We start from the raw sequence: 20,879 nt of genomic DNA on the forward strand, positions 1-20,879 counted from the left end.
GCTTTTCCTCTGTACACCCTCTTCAATGTTACCCCAAAACTAAATTACTACATCCGATTAATTAAAGTAGAAAAGAGATTTCAAAGACAAACTTTGGTGTAGGAGATATGCACACAAATGTCCATTGACCAATAACATTTGATACATGCTTTGGATACCAAGGTATGTCGATCAATGTTTCCCTCAAAGTCACATTACATGTTCTTATCACCATGGCTGAAGGCAGAAACGCCCATCGGAAAATGTCGACAGAATCGGTAACAGAATAATCTGATAAAAATAGCTGTCGTTGTATTCATAGTCAAAGTTAGAAATAATACTTAATCTAAATTTTAATAATGAATTCACAAGGTATTATTAGATTAGGCAATGATTAATATTAAATAAAAATCAATGGCCTTGTTTCTTTGCGCATATTCACTGTTCAAAACGAAAACTATCTCTATGTAGATGTATATATGTCACAAAGATTTCTTTGAATTAGAAAACAATCCTCTATCCAACAGGTAAGAATGCGTCATCTAAATTTGTCAGCTTTTTGTAACAGGTAAGTCTTATCTTTAGCAAGGCATGACAACACAACAATGCACATATTGGGATGAGATCGCAAACGACAGTTTAGGGAAGCAGACGTTAGTTATATATCATACAGTGATAGAAGGATAGTCATTATTAACATCTTCATAATATCATAATTTAAGGTAAGTGTTGTTTAAATATTCATTGTGTTTTAAATTTCAAACCATTCAACAGTGTACATACATGTATGTATTCATATGTACTCACCACTAAAGGGTATCCATATCTGTTACAATTGTTAATTAACTGTCTTCACCATATGCAGGTAAGACATAGAAGCATATTTCAAGTAGTATTGAATATCAAATTGAAAATAAACTATTCATGTATCTAAAAGAACTGGTCATACATACCACATAAAAACCCATTATGATGCATAACCCTAATTGACATATAAGTATGACACCTTCTCAATCCTTTTCCTAAAGAGGTTATTTTTCATAGAAAAAAATATTTCACAATTTTAATTTATCTGTTTATTTTTTTGCTATTTGGCTACTTACACTTAGTGGTAATCTATCATTTACCTGCATTTTTTAACATGTACGTCATCACGAAAACTTTCAACAAAGACGTCAATTTCACACTAACCTACAGATGTATTATTTGACGACATATATGTGTTTGAAACACAGTGTAATTCACATTATACTGCATATGTTTGCTCTAAATGCGACAAAATTTGAAAAAGTAGCTGATACTTTTTTATTTTAATTTGCAGTTGCATGAATACAATGACCGAATTCTTGAAAAGAGTCGTTTTTAAAGTTTTATTATGGATCACGATTACTCTATATATAGGTAAGTTTTTTTCTGGTTGTGTTCATGACTAGAATATTACGAATATAGTCCTGTTACGTAACTGAATGTCAATTCAAAGTAAACTTCAAATAAAATATTCATTTTCCTTGTCCAATAAAATCGGCGATAGTCACTGTTGTAGGTGAATATATTGCTTTAGTGTCAGGGAATGTAGTCAGGGATGTGTTGGGAAACTGATATAATGAAAGTTGAACTTTAATATTGTTTTATACCAGAAAATTTGTTCATTTTAATCCTCTCTATTACAAAGACGCAGAAGAATTCAAACGGGTGTGTTACTATACGAACTGGTCCGAGAACAGAGCTGTAGTCCAGTCCAGATTTCACCTCAAACAACACCTGGACCCCTCTCTGTGCACACATTTGATATATGCATTTGCAAAGATAAATTCTCCACAATTCCGTCTTGAATGGACTTATCCTACGGAGGATGATGGGAAACTCCCTGGATCAGGACTGATGTATGATTTCACGGGTTTAAAAAAGAGAAATCCTAACTTAAAGACCATTTTGTCCATTGGCGGTGAAACATCGTCTGCCAACTTTAATCTGATAATGGGATCGAATAAAAATATTCAGACGTTTGCGCAGAATATATACATATATATCAAACACCGACATTTTGATGGAATCGATGTTGATTGGGAGTATCCTGGCGTAACCTACAAGCATGAGTTCGTCCAGTTTCTTAAGGTAATGTTTTTTATTAATAGTGTAATATCCTTTGAAATAGTACAAAGTTTGGATTTTCAGTTTAAAATTCATGATAATACGAGGCACGATATATTATTTGTTGACGAATGTACTCTAGATGGTTTAGTTTCAAAAGTCGATATATATGTATATGTATATATATATATATATATATATATATATATATAAAGCACAAACAAACAATTATAACACCCAACCTTACGTTTTACCCCTAGGATCTAAACGATACATGTGATAATCAATTAATTATATATAAAGCACTAAATAATCACAACTAGGTACTGAAAATTTTCACCCCAGCCCGGGGTCGAACCAGCGACCTACGGCACCCACCGCCTAGCAAGATTGTCAAACCAATGCGTAAGTCCACTCGGCCACAATATATATATATATATATATATATATATATATATATATATATATATATATATATATATATAAGCACAAACAAACAATTATAACACCCAACCTTACGTTTACCCCTAGGATCTAAACGATACATGTCGTTGTGGCCGAGTGGACTTAAGCACTGGTTTGACAGTCTTGCTAGGCGGTGGGTGCCGCAGGTCGCTAGTTCGACCCCGGGTTGGGGCGAAAATTTTCAGTACCTAGTTGTGATTATTTAGTGCTATATATATATTATATATATATATATATATATATGTCTGTATATATCACTAGCACTTTCAGCCATCTTGGCTCATCAGGAAGTTTTACCTAATGGGCCAAGTTGAGAGAGAGAAAGAGAGAGTGTCTGTGTGTATGAGAGAGAGAGAGAGGAGAGAGAGAGTTTGTGTGTGTTGTGAAAATTCATCTTAAACCGAATCGAGTTTTAATACCAGGGTCCAGTTGCACGTAGATGAGCCAAATTTCACACAGTTAATGTCCAGTTAACGCAATATAAATGTAATAGTCAATGGGAAAACTGTCTGTTAAAGTTAACTCACCGTCGTGCAACAAGGTTCAGTGCTGTGTGCTACTGGTATTATAATTCATAAAATAGAAAAAAATAAAACTTTTACAGCTCCTCCTTCTCTTCGTTCAATATAAACATGACACATATTAGAAATGTAGCCAAATAAGACAGGGTGGTACTTTTCTATAAATGTACTGTATTTGGATCTAACAGGTATTGAGATCAGTCTTCGCTGAGAAAGCCAGGCAGACCGGAAGTGATGAGAAACTGATTACAATTGCTACAGCCCCTGGAGCAAGCAACATAGAAACGTCGTATGATATACCAGAAATTATTAAGTTAGTATGGTCTCTGTGAGATACGATGAATACAATATACATGACATGCACATGCATGACATCAATACAAACGATGTATACATGAATAACAACAATATATTATGACAAATATACAATATTCAAAACATGCGCATATATGACAATAATCTACACCGTTCTTTATAGGCACCTACATGTGAACGATTATATTATACACTATATGTACAGACATGACGACAAAAATATACAAAGTACCTACCACTTACATACATGATGATAATATACATGTACATGTTATATTTATACATACATGTACATGTACATGATAAACCGGTTGCAGTAGACTGGTGGAGAGGGCGTTAAATTTTCAATATTGGAGGTCCCGAATTCAATTTCTGGTGACCTTGGGCAAACCTAAACACTTTTACTGTTTCTTCACCAAAAGGGATTAGAAGTGAAAATCACGGATCTTTAAGATACCTTTACGAAAACATAGATTCCATGTGACAGTAGGCGTTGACATGATAAAGAATCACAATTACCATGGCCTTGAATGCTATATACATGATACACATGTCAAATTCTGAAGCACTCTCCCAACAGTTGGTGACGTTTAACACACACACACACACACACACACACACACACACACACAGAGAGAGAGAGAGAGAGAGAGAGAGATATATATATATATATTATACAATGGACATACATGAAAAAGAAAAATCAAAATCAAACAATATGTACATGACATGTACTTATACATGTAAACATAGCAAGAGGTCCATGAGCCACATCGCTCACCTGTGTCCTTGGTGTTGCTGTTGTTCAGCAGTTCTATTTTTAAAATCAATCTTTATTCCCATGAAAACGTTCATCCCATATTGTAGCCTAAATCTAGCCCCAAATGAATTCACATAACACAGGGAGGCATGAACACCAATATGACTAACATTATTGTTTTTTGTTCTGGATAAGCACAAGGTCATAGGTCATAGTATGATGTCTTACCATAAGAAATTTAAAAACAAAATACGAAAACCCTATCTAAAATAGTTCGAAGATATTTAACAGATCACGTTTTCTTAAAAGTAGGTCAAATTCCAAAGACACTTGGCAAGGTCATCATATGAAATAAAAGGTCTTGCCATAAGCAAGTTATTAACAAAATACGAAAGATTAACCCGAAACAGTTCAGGAGATATTAGGTAGACCAGAGATTCAAAAAATAAGTCCGACTCAAAGGTCAAGGTCACAAGTTTAAATTTCATGAAATGATAAGGTCTTGCCATAAAGAATATATATGTAACATATGAAAGCCCTACCTTAAATACTACAGGAGGTATTGAATAGGTCAAAGTTTTTAAAAAGGTATGTCAAAGTTGAAGGTCAAAAGACCAAACACCATTGTGTACAAGATCTTTTCATAATGAATCTATATACAAATAATGAAAGCCCCGCATAAAATAGTTCCGGATACATTTAATAGGCTATGTTTTCTTAAAAGTCAGCCAAACTCAAGATCACAATGTCAAAGGTCATGATGTGAAATAAAAGGTTTTACCATGAGAAATATACATACAAGATATGAAATATCTACAATGTATCTTAAATTCATAACAGCTCTCAATCTGAAAAAAAAAATTGCTATGAAAATGTGCCATTACGATAGTTTTGTATGTAACTTTAACCAAAGTCATTGCTAAAATCAAAATTAAGTTTAAGATTTTATCAAAATAACGTTTACGGTTTTAATGAATAAATAGCATTATTCAGTTTTTAAATCGAGGTAAGCTACTGACGAACAAGTTGATGGTACAGGGATTTCAACAGTCTCGATTGAAGTCAGCATTTCGCAAATTCTATGGTCGTTATAACGATCTAGTTCGTCAATACAACCTCGCATTGGGTCAAATGCTGTCTGACGTGTTTCATAACGATTGTGAAGCCGTTCTTGGCACACTGATTTCGACTGCGGATAACTCCGTTTACCTGATCAGGATATGGGGCTCACGGCGGGTGTGACCGGTCAACAGGGGATGCTTACTCCTCCTAGGCACCTGATCCCACCTCTGGTGTGTCCAGGGGTCCGTGTTTGCCCAACTATCTATTTTGTATTGCTTGTAGGAGTTATGAGATTGATCACTGTTCGTTATCTTCACCTTGCATTATTACTATAGAAATCAATTTTTGCACGGGAAGACAATAATATGATTTTACTTCATTCAAAACATCTGGATAGGTTTTCTAACACAAATATTGACTCAGACTTCTTTTTTCTGTCATTGAAATTGTAATTCACAATTTTGCAACAACAAAAATTGGACACCATAAATGAGACTTAGTATTACGTTAAATAGTTCAGGACAAATGGAATGTGTCAGGATTTTATTAAAAGTAGGTCAAACTTCCAGGTCAAAGTCACGCGATCACACATCATTGCATTACATGAAAGGCCTTTCCATACAAAATGCAAATACAAAATATGGAAGCACTAGCTTAAATAGTTCAAGAGATATTTTCAAAGATGTTTCCTACATATCAGCATCTATAACACTTTGCTCCCCTAATGTGGTCCCACCATACCTCGTGATATCCCCTATTGTGGTCCCATCTTACCCCAGGTGGTATACTTTTTAACAAACTTGAATCTGCATAGTCATAAAGCTTTCATGTTAATTTTAACTTTTATGGTCCAGTGGTTCTTGAGAAGATTTTTAAATGGCCCCACCTATTTTTGGCATTTTCGTGATTATCCCCCTTTTATGGGGCATGACCATTCATTTTAACAAACTTGAGTGCCCTTTACTCATTGATAATTTGTACTAAGTTTGATTGAAATCGACTCAGTGGTTCTGGAGAAGATAAAAATGTGAAAAGTTTACGGACAGACAAATGGTAAATAAATGAGAACAACTCACTTGAGCTTTCAGCTCAGGTGAGCTTAAACAATAAATATATCCGTACAAGATAATAATTCGAAAGAAGAAATGGTGCCCCTCGCAAATATTAATTCCTATATAGATTTCAATAAAATCCAGCTTAACCGTAACGAACTTGGTAATATAAAAATATTTTACTTTACAAACGTATGTTCCCATTTCTGCATAAAAATGACTTCGCAAAGTACCCGAAACTCTTCATGTTAAGTACAGCTAATCTGGTTTGGTGTCGACCTTTGTGGAGTTTGTTTATAAATGCTATAAAAGTAAGGTGTCAACCTCTCAACTTTTATGCGAATTATTTTGTCACGAGTATTTTGTTTACGTAAAAAGGCGAGAAAATGATAAATTGGAACTATTTTGTGACAGGTACTTATACTTATGGGGCATTCAGACTAATTGACAAAAGCGGGTTTTTTTTATGAACTCACAAGGAAAACTCCAAGATTAGGAAAACACCTGACCTAAACTTTCAACTAGCCAAACCCTTTAAAACCAATCACCCATACGTAGCTCCAGACAATCAAGGCAATATATGGAAACCCATGATAGGCATAAATATTGACTATAGGTTTGAGGTAACATAAAGAAAGAAATTGATCATTTCATTAAGGAAAGCAATTGATGCAATACTTCATAATTTCAAAGATATTTTTAACTTTAATATCAGGATTTAAAAGTCACACACACGCACGCACGCATACACCACCACCACCACCCCGTATACACACACGCTTTCAAACATCAAGTACTTGCAGGCAATTAGACTTCACTACATAGTAACAAATCTAACAAACTACATGTTCATCTTCATTTCATAGGTATGTTGATTTCATCAATGTGATGGCATACGACTATTTTGGATCCTGGAGTTCAGTGACTGGGTTCATGGCGCCACTATATTCCCGATATTCAAACAAAAACTTCGATCATACATTATCTCAGGTGATTTCTTTTAAGTCAAATAAAAAACGCAAATATGTTTACTTTCATATGAATATTAATGCTGCTTTACGTGTAATTCAAGTGATACACTGTATATCTACATAGTATTATTATTTACTAAATGCATGTGTATTTATTACCGTCTTCCAAGGAAGACGGTATACAGAGTTGAAGTGTTTTACAGTCTTCGGACTTTGCACTTCCTCTCTTTTTTCATTGGTAGAAAGTGCACGAAGTGAAATTTTCAATTATTTCATTGGTTGAAATGCTCTTCAAGGCAAGGGAGATAATTTTCTGGTGTTCTAATTTTCGTACGACTTAACAATTTTTCAAGATTTTCAATCTTAAAAAAATCGACAAAACGAACAAAAGAAAAATGCAATTCATGAAATTGACACATTACTTTTTTAAAAGCAACTAATACAAGGCATTTCTATGGTTACTTCATTTACAGCATTGTTTTCATTTTTGCATACAAACAGAAAAACTCCCCGTTTTTTGTTTTGATTGCTTGTGTTTTGGGAATTGTCTATTCGGCAGGGCTAATCCCTACAAAACAGTTTTAATGATACCTTAAGCTAAGAATAAATAAGGCTTGACTTCAAAATGAGGATAACTGTTTTTTTAAAGCATGCAAAAGAAAATTTTGATTATCAGTGATTACAATGCAACCATTTTTGTTTGTATTATCAGCGGCATTTGAAAACTTTGCTAACGAAGGAGTAGGACAGTAACATTTCATATGCTGAAGACAAAGTAGTCTGAGTAATAAATGTTGAATTTCTTTGTATGATAGTGATAAAGATTTGTCTCAAGTACAGGTCACTACAGGAACAGTTACATTTAGATTATGTTGTAAGTTTTTCATGCACAAATTAAAAAAAAAATTGCTGTCTAATCTTAGACAATTACAATATTCACTTGTCATTTTAGTTTATATGTCATATTATTAAAATAAGTTGCAAGTAGACATTTAGAATAATTTTAATTGACAATCAGTGATTCCAATGCAACCATTTTTGTTTGTATTATCAGTGGCATTTGAGAATTTTGCTAATCTTAAGAAGGAATAGGATAGTAACATTTCATTACATATTATATTGCTTAAAATTACCCCTGCTGTAAGTTTAGACTGTCTGTATCAGGTAAACTTAAAGTTTTTTGGGTTTTTTTCAACACATCTGTTCTAAAACTATCCTATTCCTTCAGAATAATTTTTTTTCCTTACAATTGCTCAAATTTGAATAACAATTATTAATCTTTTCCATCAAACTCTATGTATTTTATGATATAATTTTTGGCAAAACTATTACAATATTCTCAGGTCTTTATCCTGGTTAATTTCTAAAGCAGTTGTACTGTACAATATGCAAGAATAATTTTTATGTGAATTTGAGCAATTTAAATCTTTTTAGCTTGTTTTGTTTCATAACTTTGTTAAAAAATAAATATTTTGATATACACATTGGAAATCTGATATAGAGGCTTTAATCAGTGCTAATACAGGGAACAGTGATTTTGATTTCCAGTACATATACCCTTCATAAATACAAACTTTTACAATGGGAGTCAGGACACAGCTTTGTAGGCATGATGTCCGTGAGATTATTTATTTTAGCTCAATTCAATAATGAAGACAAGGGACATAATTCAACTTCGCTCTATAGAGTTGCTGCTAAAGACGGCAAGCTTTTTAAAAAAGCTTTACTTGTGTTTTCATTTCTCAACACGCATTTTATGGCGTAATTCGACTTGATATTTAAGCCAATACATATTGTACATGTACAAATAATTTTATATAACTCATAATACATTTTTTTCAGAATTGGACAATGAACAAATATTTAGAACTTGGGGTCCCTCCTGAGAAACTGGTGATGGGTCTCCACGGCGCAGGGGCAACTTTTACACTGGCCAATAATAGCAAGCATGACGTCGGGGACGCGGTTTCTCATCCCGGCAATGAGGGATCATTGCTCAAACTGGAGTCCCGAAAATCTTATCCTGAGGTAAATTATGTACACCACAATGTATTGCAAATTGGTACATGAAGTATCGTTATTCTGTTACACGTACGAAGAGTCGTGTAATCTAATTATTTAAAAAATATATATATTTTATTATCAGTACACTTACCTGAGAGCTGAATAAAAGGTGTTTGGCAATTTTTCAGCTCCAATTTACTTTTATACATTGGGTTTAATGAGGATATTAAGAATTTACCCAAAACCAAAAACATACTTATATACAAGATACTATAGTATTAGAACATGTACATTTTTTGTAACAATGATGTTCCACATTGCACGTGATCATTGGTATGAAAGAACAGCGAGTAGTATATAAATGCTTTGTCTAAAATCCATTTACATGTAGATTTGCATTACGACAAAAGATGAAATAGTTTTGGACCAGGAACAAAAACAAAAATATTCTTATCACCAATCTCAGTGGGTGGGGTATGAAGACCCAGATACCATCGAATTAAAGGTATGTAGAATTGAAAAATAACTCTGATTTTGTCCATACACGAAATGTATTTTGTAATCAGTGTGAATAGTATATTTCATTTAAATTACACATGGGTAGATCTGAAAGAAATATGGCGGACTTCCTCGCTAGTTTCGTACAGTTACTGTGTGTTTATTTAATATTCACCATTCACGATGTCAGTAGAGATTCGACAATATCATTTACATATATATATATATATATATATATATATATATATATCCCACCTCACCTCTGGTGTGTTCAGGGGTCCATGTTTGCCCAACTATCAATTTTGTATTGCTTATGTTATCTTCATCTTTCATATATATATATATATATATATATATATATATATATATATAAAAGCACAAAAACCCAACAACACCCTACTTTCTCAAAGTGTCGGATCTGAGAAGATACAAGGTCAGTAAAGAAATTTATAAAAGCACTGAAAAGGCCACGACACTGTTGGTTAGTTAAAACTCGAATTTTCGACGCAACCCGCATCTTTATCAAGAGACATATATTACATAAACAAATAACACGCAAAAACGACAAGTATCGATAAACTACATTGATGACAAGAGTGATACACTGTTGTACTGAGTGATAAAAATGGTGGTGGTTTCGTTGTAAAGCGTGTTTACTGACTATGGTTTAGAGAGTTTGTACCATGGTCGGGTCGGGATGAAAATAGAATTATTCTTGAAGATTACAGAAATCAGATAAATTTAGAGGGGAAACTTACAAAACAATGTGGTTATGGAGTAAAATGGTGGGAAGATAATGATATGGACTGATTAAGTTCAAAACAATATTAGGTAGGCCGTACCATTGATGATTCGGATATGGTGAACAGCGAAAAATAATGACTGCCAAAAGAACACGATCAAACAACAAACAAGGTCAATCTCAAGACACAGATCTAGCATTAAAATCAAAATCAACAATCAAATAGGTGAATGGGAGAGAAGTCTAAGGAAAAAGATACAGTATAATTTTTCAAGGTAATACACCTTTCAAGGTCAGACAAATTAAGAGAAATTTGATGTAGATGAAAAGTGGAGGATATGTACAACAATATTTTGAAGTTGAAAATTTTCAAGTTTACTTTATTTTGTCAAAAAATACAGTTTTAGTAGAAGGTAATCTGAAAAAAATTTAAAACCCCTGCTGGACTCGAACCAGCGACCTACAGTTCTGCAGCCGGTATTCAAACCTACTGAGCTACTCGGCTAGGTATTTAAATGGAAAAGGAAAAGTCAAATATTGCTGATATTGATTTTTTCATCCATGTTTTTAAAGGAAGTCAGCCATTATGACGATGTAGAGTACTACCTTAAAGTCGCATTCTAGAAACCCCGACATCGCAACACAAAGAGTCATGCGAATCCGAACCTATGTGGATTTAGAATAATGTTTTACCATAGTTTTGAGGTCTTAAGATGATATATTAATAAAATACTCGTCTTCAAGGTCAATTCATTTTTTCCTTTATTTTAAAAAGCCGCAATGTCGAGACTAGAATATGAAAGGGAGAGAGAGAGAGAAAGAGCTAGTATATAAATTCATGTTGTAATGATTTCTTATGATGTTCTAACATAATTGGGAAGTATTGAAGGTCAAACAATAATCGCAATTTTGGGAATCCTCGTTATGGCTAAATAAAGGAACTCAAGGTTAAATAAAGGAACTCAAGGTCAGAGCCTTGAAACCAGGGAAACGAATTGTATTTATATTAATCAAACAAAATAAGATATCGGGTGAATTTTGGCGATTAGGCTATGGAAACTGATTTTAACTAGGGATTTATCCTGGATTCATGCGCGTGAAATCATTCAAATTATTCATTCCACCTGGACGGAATGATTTCAAACGGTGCATCCAGGATTTTTCTGTGCTCTTTCTCTCTGCATCGGTCCATATTGGGTTGTGATCAATAACAACCACTTGCATGTCTTGCCAAATGTGAGCTTCTTTGTTGAAATGTTCCCCTACGGGTTCGGTCACGCGTTTGGTTTTGTTTATGTAATATATGTCTCTTGATAAAGACGCGGGTTGCGTCGAAAATTCGAGTTTTAAATAACCAACAGTGTCGTGGCCTTTTCAGTGCTTATATATATATATATATATATATATATATATATATATTATATATATATATATATATATATATATATATACTTCCTCCACACTTATCTTATACGTTTTATATTTGGTACGGTCAGGTCAAGTACGCAATTACAAACAAATTTGGCGGAGTCATGTTTTGGTCATTGGATTTAGACGATTTCAACGGTAATTACTGTCATCAAGGAAAATATCCACTCCTCTCAAAAATAAAAGCCATTTCGCAAAATCTGAGTCTGGTGCCAGCAACACATGCCCCCAACCAAAAATCAACAACAGTATGGCCGCCTAAAAACGACGGATTCAAACTATATATCATCGACTCAAGGAATGCTACATCAACACGGAAATTTTCGTATATCATTTTAATGCTGTCATTGTGTGTTCTATTCGTTATTCAATAAACTGATTTCACACTACATGTATCACGCACGTGTGTTGTCTGTATCAGAAGAGTCTTAAAAATTTTATACAGGATATTGTATTTGTACTCGGTGAACAACTTTATACAGCACAATGTATTTCTACTCGGTGAATAGCTTTATACAAGACATTGTATGTCGATTGGTAAACAACGTGATGAAGTCGTCATTGAATACGCAAGTTCCGAGATATCAGCTCTTCTGTGACGGAGGTACGTTCAGTATTCTGTTGAACGCTTGGGTGGGTACAAGATGTATACATATATTATAGACTAGGTATGTAAATAACAATAATAGTTCTGAAAGTGTAAATTTTGTTTATATCAGCCGTTGGTATACATTAAACTGACCATATGAAGAAGAATATTTGTTTGAATTAGGCCATTTAATTAGATATCAATTTATTTTTTATTTCTTCTTCTGCACGAGTGATACTTTAATCAAAGAAAGATGGTGATTATCGATTTTTATTTGATCTATTTTATTATCAAATAATCATAAACTTACTAAAATTGTATGCCCCAGCAGTTTGGATGGTTGTATGATGTCTGATAATCATCCTTTAGGCAATATGTGAAGGCAGCGATAAGCATTTGTACCCACTGCTTGTGGACGAAAGGATGTTTGCGTCTCACTGTGCGTAAGAGTTCTACAAAGGGAAAGAACTATTGGGCAACTCGGAAATTGCGTATTAGGATAGGACTCCAGACATGAGTTATCACTATTGTACGGGAGGGAAATCTTAGACAATTATATAAATCAGTGTTTAATTTTGGATAGACAATATCTATACCGTATGTTTCCCAAGATATGCAGAATTCAATTCAGAAAAAATGTTTACAATTAATTTTTTTTACTAAAAAATTTACTTGGGCACTGTCACTAATTCTGTATCACTAAACGAAATGTTGTGAGTTGCAACAAGTAATTATTTAACATTTTATATATTTTTTATATGTTGAATTTCTTACCCAAGATCATAAACTGATGTAATAGCTCCAAGTGACTGAAAATAGTAAACCTGTCTGCACTTTCACTATTAACCGGTTCCTCTATCTACCCAAAAATGATGAAAGGACCTAAAACGATTTATAGACTCAAATATTAAATTTGATCAATAATTCAATATAGTGTATAAATTATGCTAATGACAGGTCTTTATAAAGAAACACGGCTCTTACCATGTCTAATTCTATCCAAACCACATCAACACAGGTGTTTATTTTGGCATCGGTCAAAATGGCTGTGATAGTGCAAGTACAATTTCCAGTCACTTGGAGCTAATACGGACTTCATCTTATGACTTGAGGTAAGGAATAAAACCTAAAATAATATCTAATGTTGCACATTTTATACCATTGCTTCTTGCAATGCACAAACATTCTGTTGAGTGGTGCAATGTCAGGGCCCAGAAAACGTCGAGTAAAAAAAAAAATCCGAATTCATTTCTGCTTATCTTGGGAAGTACATGTACATGTATACGAGATGATTGATTGTATTCCTTTCAAGAATTTTTCACTCAAATGGAGACATCACTATATAATTGTCGGTGAAGGGCTGCGAAATGTAAGCCTATGCTCGGTGCTTAAGGCCTTTGAGCACGGAGGGATGTCTTTATCGTACCACACCTGCTGTGACATGGGACCTTGATTTTTACTGTCTCATCTGAAGGACCACCCATTTAGTCGCCTCTACGACAGGCAAGGGGTACTGAGGACCTATTCTAATCCGGATTCCCATGGGAAATTTCGAGATGAACTTTGGTAGTAGTGCAGATTCATTATGTATATAAGAATATATTAGGATACAGAGTAGAATTTTATTCCATTTGGTTTATTGTTTCCTTTATCGGCGAACTCGTGTATCCTATATTTAGAGTTCTATACCTTTACTCTTTTAAAAAGTAAATTCAAACCTAAGCAATATAATTGCCTATTGCTTAAGATATGAACTTATTTTTATATTTCAATTTTGCTTCCATTTCTGTCAGCATTCCTAGCTGTTAAAATTGTCGTACGATATTTATCAAGATTCATAACACATTGCTCACATTCATGAGGAAATGACTACTATATTTCAATTGGTAAAGAATAACATTGGAATTGTAAATGTTAAGCGTTATACCATGAACTGCTTCGTGTTCTGTGTACATATGTTGTCATATATCTCTCTCTCTTTCTCTAACTTTACGTTAAAGGGGTATCTAGTGTTTACACTCTCGTTTATTGTCAGCATTTCGTACATTCTATCGTCGTTATTATGATGCTATTTGCAAATACAATTTGTCATTAGGTCGAATGCTATCTGACGTGGTTCATACCAATCATTAGGCCGATTTTGATTACAGATTACTCCGTTTACTTGATCAAGCTACAAGACTAAGAGCGGATGTGACCAGTCAACAATGATGCTTACTCATCTTAGGCGTCCGATTCCACCTCTGGTGTTTCAAGGGGTCCGTGTTCACCCTGCTCTCAATTTCATATTCTCTCTTTGATTTATGAGATTAACAACTGCTCGTATCTTCACGTATCGACAAAGGCCTCAGACAGCGTGCAGAAGCCGGTCTGTTTGTAAAGTGATGTAGCCATTATTTTTCAACAAAAAAGGTCCGGTAGTCCAAGGTCCTGTTCCAGAACATATGAGTGTTACTGGTCAGTTCTATACTGAAAATGTCCTGTCTAAGGTCGTTAAGCATTATAAAACTGCCCGTCCAGCCACCGGTACTAATAGGATCAAGATTCTCCATGACAATCCGCCGGCACACAAATCGTCCGTCGTAACAGACTATTTCAAGATAAATGGAATTCGTGTTTTGCCACATCCACCCTATAGTCAATGTAATTTTTGGTTAAACTTGGTCACCAAAGAAGCCCTAAGCGGTCGGCGATTTGCAAGTCGTCATGCTGTTGGATGTGCCGTTTTGAGTGTATGACTGTACCTAAAGAGGCATAAAGATGCAAGCATTTCCACATGGATAACAATAGGTCAACAGGTCTTATGGGTCACCTGAGTACAAGTGAAAAGGTATCACTACTCCCAAGGGCAATGAAATCTAGAAAACATTACCTGTTATGAATATCCATTTACCCGGGTAGTTTCAATTTAGTATCAATAGCACTAAAGATGCTATTTAATTGTTTTACACATGAACACTATATAGTAAGTTAGGCCCCGCCCTGGGGTCAGAACCCCTACCCCGGGGGTCATGAAATTTACAATTTTGGTAGAGGCCTTCCTGTCACTACGCATTTAGTTTTTCTTAAACATGTGCGGTTGTAGAGAAGATTTTTGAAAATTGGTCAATTTTGGGCAGTTTTTGCCCTGTCCCAAAGGCTCCAAGAATCCTGGAATTTCCAATTTATGTCCCCCTTGTTCCAAAGATGCTTAATACCAAATTTGAAAAGAATTAGAATGACGGTTTTAAAGAAGGTAAAAATTTATATTGTTCACACATTTAATAACTGACCATTTTGGCCCCACCCTGATACCAAAATCCCTTCCCCTGGGACCATCAAATTTACAATTTTGGTAAAGGACTACCTGCTCTTAAATATAGTAAGATTTGTCCCGCCCTGGGTCAGAACTCTTACCCCGGGAAATATGAACTTTGCAAGGTGTCAAGCCACTTTTGGTCTTAAAAATATTGGATTATAGGAATTTTTTTGCAGTTCATAGGGCAAATAAAGGGATTATTACAGCAGATTCATGGGAATAAATAGAGGTTTTTTTATTTAAAAATTTGTATAAAAGTTGATTGTTTCTGCATAAAAATCTAGAAGAAATAACATTAAACATAAACAAAGACAAAATCCTTTCAGATGTGGACAGTTTTCCATCCAAAAGACAGTTCCTATACAATCATCATAGTTATTCTCTTCATAATAATCTAATTAAATATCAATCTGGCATCAGCTCCTGGATTTTTGGGTTTTTTTATTTTATTTTTATCATTATATATATATATATATATATATATATATATATATATATATATAGTGAAAGCTTCCTGATGTAGTGCAGATTATAAATTGTTAAGATCATGGCTCCCGGAGGTCGGATGGGGCCACAATAGGGGGTCAAAGTTTTACATACAAATATATAGGAAAAATCTTTAAAAATCTTCTTCCCAGAACCACTAAGCCAGAAAAGCTGAGATTTATATGAAAGCTTTCTGATATAGTGCAGATTCAGGTTTGTTAAAATCATGCCCCCCTTGGGTAGGATGGGGCCACAATAGGGGATCAAAGTTTCACATACAAATATATAGGGAAAATCTTTAAAAATCTTCTTCTCAAGAACCATTGGGCCAAAGAAGTTCACATTTACATGAAAGCTTTCTGACATAGTGTAGATTCAAGTTTGCAAAAACCATGGCCTCCAGGGGAAGGTTTGGGGCCATAATAGGGACTACGGTTTTACATGCAAATAGATATGGAAAATCTTCTGATATGGACCAAGGTGACTCAGGTGAGCGATGTGGCCCATTGGCCTCTTGTTATTTAACGGTTTAAGAATAAAATATATCAAAAAGTTTTATTACAAGAAACCCAGTGCCTTCAGATTAGTAAAGCTTCCTAGTGTAAATAATACAAAAGAACTTAATAATTTAGGAAGGTTCCTACAACAGGCTATTAAGTTTCGATCTTCATGTAATTTATGAAATATGTACTTGCTACGACATATTATTCACGTGTATTGTTATATGTAAGATGAAATGCATTGATTTTATATCCTCAAAATTGTATCTGTTTGTCTACTCACCCTCTACTGTTTTATTTGTATATATTTGTAAATATTTTGTATTTATAACCGATGAGCTGTATAGCTTAAGGAAATAAAGAATCTGACATACCAAATTTGGTCAAGATTGGCCTAGTAGTTTCTGGGAAGAAGTTGTTAACGGACGACGCACAAAGATGGACGCAGACCAATAGCAATAGGTCACCTGAGTGACTCAGGTGACCTAAAAGACTAGGAAGGTGTATTCAAGTAAATGGAGAGTATTTGGAAGTATTGATGTAAACATGCATAGCAAATCAATATTCCAAATTTGTTCAAACTAATGATCGAAAGGGTTCAAAGACGAAGAATCTACCTAAGCTGAATCAGAATGTGACATAAAGGCATTCCTTAATATGATTTGAGAATCTAAAATTTATTTTGTGTATCACTATATTTGACATGGCATTTTTTCTCCTCGTAAGAAAGCCATAATGTTCCGGCCAGTTAACGCCGACATAGCACCTCGTGCTTTTTCTGTCGCACTCCCTATATGCGGAAGAACAACACAATTATTAAGGGTAAGTAGAAGACTGTTAGTAGGAAGTGGTTCCGGTGACGTCACATCTAATCCGGCAGCCGCTATCTGTTTACTTTTTAATGCATCGTACAAATCTTCCTGATTTACAAGTCCGCCTCGACTTGTGTTGATGAAAACCGCATTTGACTTCATCTTTGAAAACGTCTTTTTGTTAAAAAGTCCTTGATTTTCCTTCGTTAAGGCACAGCATCCTAACACAAAGTCAGATTTTCCTAATAACGTCTCAAAATCTACGAATTCTGCACCAACTTCGTTGGCTTCTTCTTTGGGATGATGTCCACTATACAGAAATTTGCTTACACCAAACGGGGAGAGTCGCCTGGCTACAGCCATACCTATACGTCCAAGTCCCACGATCCCCACTGTGGATCCCTCCAAACCTTGACCCAGCATCCATAACGGGTCCCACGTTCCCCATCCACCATCTCGAACCGATTGTGTCGCTGAAAATTATGTGTAGTCTTATAAAAATTTAAACACATGTATTTTTAAGTTTCAAATTAAATCAAAACCACTTTTTGGGTGTATTTCGTTGGACACGTAGGTTTAACCGGCATACCCTCTATGAGCCTTCTGGACGCGGCAAGTAAGAGACCCACCGTGAGCTCAGCCGTGGCATTAGTAAGAACATCCGGAGTAAACCCGACTGGGATGTTCCGCGCACGGCATTCTGCTATGTCGATATGGTCGTACCCGACAGACATCGTACCGATGCATTTCAGCTGGGGTCCTACGTGTAAAGAAAAAAAAAATCTTAGAAGTGTTTTCATTCGAAAGGACCGTCAGTTACACCAGTATGCCAACTATACAAATAACATCACTTATGCCATTTTGAAATCATTTAAAACCGATGGGATTTTTAAAACCCGAATCCCTATCTGTTTGTAGAGATTTACTATGGTACGAAAGCCGGCTAGGTTCATTAATGTATTGATTTTAATTGTTTTTTGCAAATACACATATGTTGTAAAAACCGTCATTAACGTATATTGATTTGAAAAAAATCTGATATGTGACTGAAGTCGTTACATGTATATAAAACATTTGAATAAATGTTGGGTTGACTGTGGGCGTTTTCTGTGGATTTTGTTCACAGCAAAAATAAAACGAAGTTGAAGCTGTGGACTGGGTTGGCTCGCATTTTCATCTAAAGATTGAGGACGTCGCCATTGTCCGTGAAGTGCTGCAAATTTTTGGCCTATGCTCGGCGCTTACAGCCTTTGAGCAGGGAGGGATTTTTCTGCTGTCACACGGGGCCTCGGAGTTTGCGGTCTCATCTGAAGGACCGCCCCATTTAGTCGCCTCTTACGACAAGCAAGGGGTACTGGGGACTTACTCTAACCCGCATCCTACGGGACTTCATCTAAAGAAAATTTGAGAATTTAAATACATTGAATTGCGACTGCCCTCCCCAACTATTTTAAATAGTAGTACAGTTTAGTTAATGAAAGGACTGTAAGCTTGAAAGTTATTAATTTAAGCCCTGTAGCGAAGGATGAGCGCTCATCCCTGATTTAAGAAATAAAATCAAAGCATGGGGAAATGAGGCAGTTTTAGCTGATGAAGACCCTGAATTAATATTCCCCCCCCCCCCCTCCAACGAATTAGGATTATGAAGATGGGGCAACTTGTCTGCCCCCCCCCCCCTTTCCCTGACTTCAAAAACCGATGTTAAGTATCTGAAAATGAAGTTAAGTTTTGTGCCATACAGACATCTGCCCGATACTGCTACCTGGTATTTATCTTCATAAATGATTAAATCATTTCATATTGGTTTGAATATGCATTTAGCCTTGCTAATTTTCGATTAAATACCAATTTAACTGTAAGCTATCACAAACCCTTGTTTGCAATTCGACTAGTTAATTATTTTTGTTGAATTCAAGAAAACACATCGTCGCCTATTCACTTGTTTGAATTAAGAAATAAACATTTTCTCATCATCTTAGACTTATCATAAAGTCATCCTCTATAAACCAGAGATTTTATCATTGTATTTTTTTCTTCATATAATCACCAGCTGGCCATGGTGAACCTTGTCCACTCACTGGGAGTTTTATATCCCACACCCGATATGAATGACTCTATGACTTCATTTTTTGGGATTGGAATAATTTCTAATCGTTATGTAGAGTTTTTAAAAAGATGAGGTCCTCGTAATTTAAAGTTTCCATGGATACAAACTCGTACAGTAATAATGAGATAACTAACTCGTTGTCACGAAATAATCAACTCGTTATAACGAGATAACTAATTCGTAACGAGATAAATAACTCTTTATAACGAAATACAATATATCTTACTCTTTATAATGAGATAACTAATTCGTTATACATGTATAAACGAGATAAATAACTCTTTAGGGCCTATAACGAAATAACTTTTTTTTTTATAATGAGATAACTAGTTCATTACAACGATAACTAGCACATTATATAACGAGATACTTGTTATGACAAGTTAGATTTTTTTTTTAAAAATGAGCCTACATGTATTTGGCTTTCGCACTATGGCATAAGGTAAGAAACTCACTCCAGACATTTTTGCTATATTTGTACCTTATTCTACCATGTGTGCATATGCTACATTTATTATTATTATTATTATATATATATATATATATATATATATATATATATATATATATGTGTGTGGCTCTAGACTAATTAAATTACAAAATAACCCTATGTTGTGTATTTCTAAAAAATAAATAAATAAATAAATACAATGGTGTATATACAGATAAAAGACACGGATATATCGGGGATCGAAATTTATGCACATGTAGATCACGCATCACCATAGATCCGCCTATTTAACTGTTTAAACTGATTCACATACTATTAGTATAACTATAAATCTACTTGTTACCCATACCTGCGGCGTCCAAGACATCAGCGTCAATCTTATCGGTCAACAAACAGAACAATGCATCTTTTCCGGCTACCTGTTGAATGAGCTCCGCTCTGGGGACGGGTTTCTCGCTGTCCCACTGCGTAATCTCACAATGTGGTTCCAAGACCTTTAGTCCCTCCTGTGGAACTCGGCGAGTGACGTAAACCTTTGGTTTTGGCATATTACTCATTGATGAAAATAACTGGGCCGTGCACCTTTGGACTAGAACGAGATACAAGCCACGGGTCAATCTAGAACTCTGTCTGATAACCCTGCTAGTAAACATTTCGCATATGGCAAAGCGGAATAACTCTAAAAATTTCTGTAAAACTTCGATGGAAATTGTATTGCAGGAAAAGGGACCGGTTGAATATGATCTTT

The 20,879-nt window shown here is 34.8% G+C and overlaps 2 protein-coding genes across 3 annotated transcripts; one reads left to right on the top strand and one right to left on the bottom strand.

Annotated features, from left to right (window-relative positions):
- The first annotated feature begins 208 nt into the window (after positions 1 to 208).
- On the top strand, positions 209 to 12,279 carry LOC125679527 (chitinase-3-like protein 1). Its single transcript, XM_048918803.2, has 9 exons — positions 209 to 257; positions 565 to 701; positions 1,301 to 1,380; positions 1,652 to 2,094; positions 3,245 to 3,369; positions 7,112 to 7,235; positions 9,059 to 9,244; positions 9,612 to 9,725; positions 11,957 to 12,279. Exons 3-9 carry the CDS (start codon positions 1,305 to 1,307, stop codon positions 12,260 to 12,262), a joined length of 1,374 nt encoding a protein of 457 aa, XP_048774760.2. The 5' UTR covers positions 209 to 257; positions 565 to 701; positions 1,301 to 1,304; the 3' UTR covers positions 12,263 to 12,279.
- A 5,138-nt stretch (positions 12,280 to 17,417) lies between these two features.
- Positions 17,418 to 20,815, bottom strand: LOC125681895 (glyoxylate reductase/hydroxypyruvate reductase-like). Of its 2 annotated transcripts, XM_048922148.2 has the most exons (3): positions 20,481 to 20,815; positions 18,163 to 18,333; positions 17,418 to 18,046 (listed from the first exon to the last, which is right to left on the bottom strand). In XM_048922148.2, the coding sequence occupies exons 1-3, from the start codon at positions 20,782 to 20,784 to the stop codon at positions 17,454 to 17,456; spliced, it is 1,068 nt and encodes a 355-aa protein (XP_048778105.1). In that variant the 5' UTR covers positions 20,785 to 20,815; the 3' UTR covers positions 17,418 to 17,453. The 2 variants fall into 2 exon arrangements, with proteins under 2 accessions (XP_048778105.1, XP_048778106.1); XM_048922149.2 differs by lacking the exon at positions 18,163 to 18,333 and having other exon boundaries at positions 20,481 to 20,790.
- Between the last annotated feature and the right edge of the window lie 64 nt (positions 20,816 to 20,879).

The sequence above is a fragment of the Ostrea edulis genome, chromosome 2 (genome assembly GCF_947568905.1).
Source record: "Ostrea edulis chromosome 2, xbOstEdul1.1, whole genome shotgun sequence".
Classification (NCBI taxonomy): domain Eukaryota; kingdom Metazoa; phylum Mollusca; class Bivalvia; order Ostreida; family Ostreidae; genus Ostrea; species Ostrea edulis.